This window comes from Notothenia coriiceps, unplaced genomic scaffold, assembly GCF_000735185.1.
Source record: "Notothenia coriiceps isolate Sejong01 unplaced genomic scaffold, NC01 NC01_scaffold00009658, whole genome shotgun sequence".
NCBI lineage: Eukaryota > Metazoa > Chordata > Actinopteri > Perciformes > Nototheniidae > Notothenia > Notothenia coriiceps.
Window position 1 is genome coordinate 29,303 of NW_011342359.1, and position 8,684 is coordinate 37,986.

An 8,684-nucleotide genomic window follows, 5' to 3' on the forward strand; every position below is an offset into this window, starting at 1 on the left:
ACATGGGTTAATGATTCGAGGTAACTGAGTTATTTATTTTGTTAAAGTTTCAGCTATTCTGTTTACAGTTCTGTTATCACATTATTTAATACGATTTATTAAAATATTGCTGTTTATTTTGATGTGAAATATTATGTATTTAATTTAAATAAAAAGCAATGTTAGTTTTGTTCACAATTTGTTTAGCTAGTCTACCTTATTTTTTTCTCCAAAAGAACCGATAAAAGTACCGTTAAAAGACCGGACCGATAAGCGGTATCGATAAAAATAGTAGTACCGTTAAAACCTTAACGATACCCATCCCTACTGCTGATGGATTTAATGTCGTAGAACAAAACGTGATCCGTCTCTTCAATTTGTTTCAACAACAGACCTTATTTCCAGCTATTTTCCAAAAAATAGTTCAAAAAACTCATTGGCTCTGAGACGAGGGAACAGGAAGTGGTAAAATGCTAACTCACTTCGGGGTTTTAGGACTCTACACTACACCACTCTATTAAACATATCTGCAGCAAAAAAACGTGAAAAACATCTCTGCAACTTCACTCTATGTTGCTTCTCTCACCAGCACACTTGTGTTTATTTAAATTGAACACCCGAGTGAAACCTGTCTTGCAAACTGAGCAGCTGTATGGTTTCTCCTCGGTGTGGACAGTTGCATGTTGTCTCAGATTGGACCTGTGGGAGAAGCCTTTCCCACAAACCGTACAACTGAATGGTTTCTGGCCGGAGTGGACAATTGAGTGGTGTGTCAGATTTGTCATTTGGGCAAAGTGTTTTCCACAAAGTGAACAACTGAATGGTTTCTCCCCCGTGTGGACAATCAAGTGTTTTCTAAGACTTGATTTGTGGGTGAAGGATTTACTACAAAGCGTACAACTGAACGGTTTCTCCCCGGAGTGGACAGTTGAGTGTTGTCCCAGATTGCCACGTGTTGCAAATGTTTTACTACAAACTGAACAGCTGAATTCTTTCTCCCCTGTGTGGAGGTGCAGGTGTTTATTCAGAATTGACTTGTATGTGAAACTTTTATCACAAACTGTGCAATTGAATGGTTTCTCTCCATCGTGGGCAGTTGAGTGTTTTTTCAGATTCGAACTGTCAGCAAATCTTTTACCACAAACCTTACACTTGAATGGTTTCTCCCCTGTGTGGAGGATCAGGTGTGTTCTCAGATTGCCTACTGTTGCAAATGTTTTACTACAAACTGAGCAGCTGACTCGTCTCTCCCCTGTGTGGACAGTATAGTGTCTATTCAGAATAGACTTGTATGCGAAACCTTTACCACAAACATGACAACTGAATGGTTTCTCCCCTGTGTGGAGGAACAAGTGTTGCGACACCAACTCACTTCTCCTTTTAAATGTTTGTTGACAAACTGAGCAGCTTTGAGGTTTTGCTTCACTATGAACTTTGAGGTGTTTGATCAAACCTGACCTTTTCACAGATATGAAATCACAGAAGGTGCAACTATAAAGTGTCTCTCCAGTGTGTTTCTGCAGATTCCCCTCATGCACAAAGCTTCTAGCACACCCATGTTCACCCTCAATGCCACTTCCGGGTACTTCATTGTCTTGCAGAGGGTTTGAATCAGGTTTCTCCCAATTTCTGCTGTCATCAGTCTCGTACTCAGAGTGTGAACTTGTGTATTGAGTAGCTGGTTGTAAAGGATCATCTGGATCTGATCCTTCACACTCCTCTTCATCAGTTTCCTCTACCTCTCGGTTATTCTCAGTCTTGATTTCATGAAGCGGTGAGGAGGACTGAGTGATCCAGCACGAATAAAGTGGTTTTATATTGCCATAAATAGTTCGTGCACATTCATAAACGCTTTTTATCACTGTGTTATTACTGGTCGGTATATTTATAGATTTTCACCCGTAAATATAACTTTGGAACGTTTCTAAATCACTTAATGACTAACTGTTGTCTTGTCATCGTTGCCACCCACTATGACGACCCATGCCGTGCCAGACTCCCCACGACTACCAACATTAAACATAAAAGACTATAGATCTTATGATTTAATTGATTGTATCGGAATGTTAAATTAAATTGATCGATCTTAACGTAATATCGAATCAATGAGAATTATATAAGTTAAATTACGAATAGTCTTTATTGTTTAACTAAAATACATCTTTTACACTTCAAAAAAAGATCCTAGTCGATGGCTCCCTGATCTTTAACCTTATGTTCCAGTTATGCCGCGGAACAGGTAATGTGTACCAGACGATGTAAGTTGTCTCGTCCCTCCTTATTGTTTGTCCTACTCATCTATTATGGTTTCCGAGAATAAACATAATAGAGCGACCAGAATCAAATATCTAGACTATGACAGTCTCTTTGAATTTGTTAGTGTCTCTCTTAGTTATGTAACTATCTTTCGAATACAAAGGGAAGACGACCATTCCTTCCACGTCCTCCTGGTAGAGGATCTGAATGCCAGGAGTTTACTCTCCCCGGCGTGACAGACTTCGATCTTAAGCAACAGACGTAGAACCACACATTAAATTCTGTTATAAAACAACCTCCCACCAGTCCCTCTCCTTGAATCTTTAGCTCAATGAGTAAGGGTCGATATATAATAAGGTTCGACACACGAATGTAATAGAGCTTTAACATCAGTATACAATATTGGAAAAGTACACCATCTCTGGACGAACATAACTATAGTCTAAACACATAATTTATACAAATATCCTATGCACATAATCTAGTTGCTATTATTCCATTACCACGTAAAATAATATTATCATATACAATAATAAAATTATGTCTGACAACATTTTATTCTTTCCAATATTTCGTAGTTCCGATTGTTGAGATTTCTAAAACATCGTCACTCATAAAGTGAGAAATTAACATGGCAATTTAATCTTACCAAATGCTCTAAAAAGCCAAGATTCTTCGTAACAGGACTCTCTTCTTCTCTACATCACTCAAGTTATACTAACTAAGGTATTCGAAAGACTCGATTCAGAAGTTTATATGTTTGTGGTGTTGACGACTTTATCCTCTTCCTCTCTGAGATAAAGTCTGGTTCATATCTCCTCATAGAGGTTCTCTACCGCTCATCGCCTAACTCGTCACACCCAAACTCTCAACCTCGGTATGTACAATTACTGTCGATACATAGAACCGCGTCAACTATTATATTGACAAAACTTGCTCTTGATATAACAATTTACTAATTGGTTCCGTCGATACAAAGAATATTGCTTGTGCGTCGCCGCTCCAGGATAACAGATCTCACCTCGTTTTAGTATTCATCACTCCTATCGTTGTCCTACTAGCGTCTGACGTACAATTTCCCGATGTATTTGGTCTAGTACATAAATTGATATCCAATATTGAAGTACAGTGAGTCGTAGGGGTGAATTAGTGGATTGCATACCAACCTTGTCGTGAGAATATACACGGACGACTCTTGTGACAGATGTCTGCCCCATCACACAGTCTCTGACCAGTCTACAACCTTAAACCCTTTTTAGGTACCTCAAATTCTTACGATCACCTTTTTTCTCTTAATCTGAATCTGTCTCTGATCGAGGTGTATCTGCCCACTTCTTCTGTATCTGTTTTTTCTCTTAGAACGCTCTTTAGACATAATAAACAGCCCCCCTTTGGCAGTTTTGTGTGGATAGACTTACCTCAAACGCCACAAAAAACGAATTCTTTGCCAGACCTTATGATAGGGGGTGTTTCGATTCCTACAATCAGAAGGGATCGAGCTCTCGCGCTGCTCTTGCATCGATCGTTGTGTCGAACACTGACCTCCTTTCCAACGAGAATAAACTATTTTTGTACAGATTTCAATTTTTTTGCGACTCTCGTCAAACAGTTTGCTCGCGAGTGACGTCGACGACTCCTCTATAAGGTCGACAAACTCTCCTGCTATCGTCTCTTGACCTCAGTTGAATTCCTCTTAGTCGCTGTGTCTTCGATGCCCTGCGGGAAAACTTGGATTTGTCTTCAGGCCGATATGTCTTGTCCAAACAGTTCACAAACAAAAAGCTGTACCCTTCATTAATTCGTGTAAATGGAGTTCATGGTAAAACTCTATGAACATTAAATGACTTATGTAAAGGAAAAATAAGACGAAACATCGATGAGTTAGGTGAAGTCAAGTTCCATTTACCACCAATGAAAAAAGTTAGAACTACATAACGGTCGGCGCATGGTACAATCAACTTGTTACGGGCTGTTTGTCGAAAACCAAGCCGGGTGGTAAAACAGGGCAGTAGGAACTGCAGTTGACGCTTTGGTTTTACAGGGTTTGCCCTCTGAAGTACTACGACCTCCTCTAAAAGCTCGAGTTGAAATAGGACGCAGCGGTAAGCTGTCAGAGTTTACTGATCTGATGTAAACTGCGTAGGGACACTGCTCGAGAGGTATCATACGAGGAGCAGGTTACTTTACTGAAGCGAGCGAGCATACTGGCGGACTTGGGTTACACTCGTTTAATGTATGCTATACCGACTATCGCGTCGATCGTACCTCTAACCTACATATGGAGTTTTTCAACAAGTGCAAAAGTTAATCTAATGCAAGTAGCATATCTAAACTGGAGCCTGCATGTGATATAACCTGAGCGGGTGCACCAGATTTCTATCAGCTTGTCTCACAGGCTAGGCATGAACTGTGTTAATACCACTATGCACATGGCAGACACTGTCTGGGGATATGGACAAGAGTATTCTATCGTGGTCTCGGCTTTAGACATACCCTTTCTACAAGCTCGCGTTCCCATCTGGGTGATGCTACAAACGACGACCGATAGGTCTGCGTAGAAAGCGAACGGTGTGGCGTGGCTCCGACCGCCGAGACGGTAGTGAACGCGTCTGACCGACACCAAAACCGATGGTCCGGCGTCAGCAGCCTTTGCCTTACCCCAGCAACACAAAGGTCCAAGTCGGGAAAAGTTCAAAGCCCAGCATAGCGAAGGATATCTGCAAGAGGAAGACAACGATGGGGGAGAGGAAAGATTTTGTTTTACGCTGTGTGGCGGGCCGAGTAAGTCTCCAGGCCCTACAAGCGGAGCAAGTACGTGAACCTTAATTTAGGTTTTATAAGGTTGTGAACCTCTACACCCAGCAGATCTATACCTTGCGATATCAGGGAATATTCGGAGTATTAAGCGAGCTCGAGTCTCATTCGTCCAGTGATGCAACAGCAAAGCACAATCACGCACAGAATCAGTTAGAACTAGACGAGTATACACTCGCGGAGCGTTGAGCGCAACAGCTCGACCTCACGACTTTGGTTATCCATCGCCATACTCTTCCGGGCTGTACAACTCGTTCGGATAGTAGCTCGACTATAGCGCGCGGACCGATATTTGACCTGGTCTGATGTACTCGCGAACTACTTACTGATGTCTTTGTGGCGCGTTAATAGCTCGAGTCTTGACAATAGTCTCAAAGTGAAACAATAAGACATATCAACCATACTATTCAGTTTCATATTAACAGGAGAATAATCGCTGAGCCGGGAATACATGAGTTTCTTACTAGTTTGTGTACACTTTCTCTTCTGTTCTATATTTTCCTCACTTGGTAGTTATATTACTTTGATTCTTCTTCTTGTCTTTACTAGAAAGCAATCTTAATGCCAGGCCTAAATAGACCGACATCAGCGTAAGTACGATATCGATTCAAACAAATTGCATATGATCTTAGCTATAAATAAATAGGTTCTCTCTGTCATCGTACTCTACACTATAACAATATCATACTAAACTTACCATAATCTTATAATTGATTTTTAAATGTAGTACGAGTATTACGGGATCAGGTACGTAGGTGGAGAAGTTACAAAAAAGTTCACCCTAAGCTCTGTCTTGAAAAGAAAATTTGAGTTAGATATTAAAAAACACCTGCGTCTTGTCGTGACTGCTCGCGAGTATAATATAACCCCATTTGTGTTACCACGTGTATGATGAACACCGTCTGACGAACATTCCTCCTAATGGTGTCCAGACTCGATGTATACTGCCAAACCCCTCTCTGTGTGTAAATATGACGTTACATGTAAAACAGTTAATTAATTTACAACCCTAATAACCGCTTACGGAGAAGACAGAAGAATATACTCGATGAACAGTGGTCAGCGAAGCTAATAGCTTGTGATGTCACTCGTTCACGATTGCGTGTCATCTGCCGTTTCTTTAGCTAGCGTTTGATGTACATTATAGCAGGACGCTATATATTCTTCATTCTTTGTACCAACAACTTCTTTTGATAGAACAGGTCTCCTTTCTAGCTTTAAAAGTCTGCTGACCATAGCTAAATATATCTTTATTCAAGGGTAAGTTTAGGCACAAGGCGGACCTAGACGAGCGCACGGTTATTATTGTAAAATGTGTTGCGGATTAAAAAGGCGCAACGTACTCTCGACTGATGCCGTTAGAATGGACTCCACGTCGATCACAGCCGACATCTTTGCGTTCGTATTACAAAGGCGGACATATTTGCAACCCTGTCATGGAGTAGATGAGCGTCACTCACGCTTCGCCAACGTCTCTACCGCCATTTGAATTGGGTCGTGGAACACAAATTTTCGTCTACACCACCCTATCCCTACGGTCGCTAATAAGCTAATTAAAGCAATGTCAGCGGTATTTAGCCCTTTTTTTTTATTTCAAGCTCAAAAAATGGTAAATAATATTATAAACAAATAATATGTGAAATATATAATTAAAAAAAGTCTAACAGAACAGTCACAATTAGGTTTATATCTGATTAATCTGATAATCATACATCTTAATTTACTAAGAGTTATTAGCAACATTTTACTAGTGACATGAAGCCAGTGTGGTGAGATTAGAAGACATCATTAGGAACATTAAAGAACCTCACGTCGGTCACGTCGCGTCTCACGTCGTGCAAACAGACGAAGCACGCCTCTTGTCATTGAAGGGAGGCGAGATGTCGTACCGCGACGACGTGTTCGCGGAAGGTTGGTTATTTCGTACAGGGTATGGATGGGGGGGAGAGGCAGGATGCATCGCTTTGATCTAATTACTCCTTCTCATGCGTTAAGTTTTCGATTTACTACTTGTCTCCCGTTTACTTCTCCAACTTAGGAGCAACTTTCGTCTCTAGCGATTAGATAGTTAATGACTGGTCTTTCAATCGTTTAACTCCTATGTGTTAGACGTGTTCTCAATATAATATTATAGGATACGTGATATAGGAGGCTGTTATTCGTATAGGATATGGTTTTGTTTATTCTTTTAACTCTACGCGAACCACCTGTTTTTTTTTTTTATGGTATTCCAATCACGACGACCGCGCAGCTTATTAGCTAATAATAAGGCGGGTCTCGACAGCGCTAAAAGCTAGAGACTAATAAGCTAAAACTAGTACCGGTCAGAGGACCGTAGGCGATGCATACTTCCCCTGTCTGCAAGCCGAAATATTTCTTTTCCCTTTCGCTCGTTAGAATACATATAGGGGTTTGGATGACTACGCCAAAACAGATCAGACTCGACGAGTGGGTTTGAACCTTATTATGAGACCTTCGGGCCTGTTGGTAATATGTGTCTGGGTGATGTTGCCAACGCCGATTAGATACCTAAAAATTTCGATTTTGCAGTGGTTGCCGGCCTGTGCCACATTCTCACGATCTCGTCTGCCGGAGATCTTGGTGTCTCGAGCCTAACGAAATGTCCAATGTCAGGTTCGCGACTGTGTGGAAATTGAGAGTATCTCTGTTTTGGCGAGCGATATGCCGCCGACCCTGTCCTTACCGCCAAAAGGACGTACACTCACTGGATGGAACAGTGGACATAGACCATGAATGCAAAGTCCTGCCGAGCACAACCCGAGTATGGTCAACGCTTGACGCAAAGTTCTTTTCTTTTGTGTAGAAAACCTGCGTGCTGATATAAACTAAGGACACACTTAGGTTCGTACGTACCTCCTAGCGTCCAGCAGCGACAGATCTGTTACATCAGTCTCAGGTATATAACACACTTGGTCTATCTCCCATGCTCTCTTGTCATTCTACGACTCATACGATCTAACATGTCAGTACACTGATAAATTGCTCATGCGCTTCTCTAGTACCTAAATGAGATACTGTGTTTCTGGACTAATCGAGTCTTTAGTAGCTATAGAATGAATTTTAGAAAGTCTTTACTACATAGCGGCCTATAGCATATAAGCGCGCGCATCTGTAGGCAACCGTCCGAATGGACTAGAATCTACCTATAATAACTTATCAAAATAACTTTTCAAAAGACACACAATAGCAACTACTTGCGACTTATAAGCACCTAGCTATGTCCATCTGATCATCAATAGAACTTAGTGGTCATGCGTAGATCTGCGTGTAACAGACACCTTTCGAGTACTAAAGACTGATTAGGTTCCGCGTGGACGAGTCCTCTTAGCCCCCTTAAGATAAGAAAACTGATTACAGCTCATGAACGTAAGGAACAAGTTATATACGAAATAGCTGTACTATAAGCTTATCGTTTTATCTAGTTGCAATATAGTAATCCTACTCTCGTCGAAGGAGTTTGTCGGTAGTCAAAGCTGGCCCCGGCTGGGTAGGTTTGTTGTAAGGGGAGCGCACAGAAGATCTCAGTAGACTCTGCGAGTCAATGCTAATATCCCTCTCGAAAAAAAAAAATAATGTTATCGACTTTTGGTGCTCTGCGTAGATCAGCCAGAATT

At 41.2% G+C, this 8,684-nt stretch overlaps 1 protein-coding gene across 1 annotated transcript; it reads right to left on the minus strand.

Annotated features, from left to right (window-relative positions):
• Window positions 1-387: 387 nt before the first annotated feature.
• Window positions 388-6,441, minus strand: LOC104945480 (gastrula zinc finger protein XlCGF57.1-like). Its single transcript, XM_010771163.1, has 5 exons — window positions 6,393-6,441; window positions 5,000-5,031; window positions 4,894-4,952; window positions 1,925-1,985; window positions 388-1,763 (listed from the first exon to the last, which is right to left on the minus strand). The coding sequence occupies exons 1-5, from the start codon at window positions 6,439-6,441 to the stop codon at window positions 543-545; spliced, it is 1,422 nt and encodes a 473-aa protein (XP_010769465.1). The 3' UTR covers window positions 388-542.
• Window positions 6,442-8,684: the final 2,243 nt, after the last annotated feature.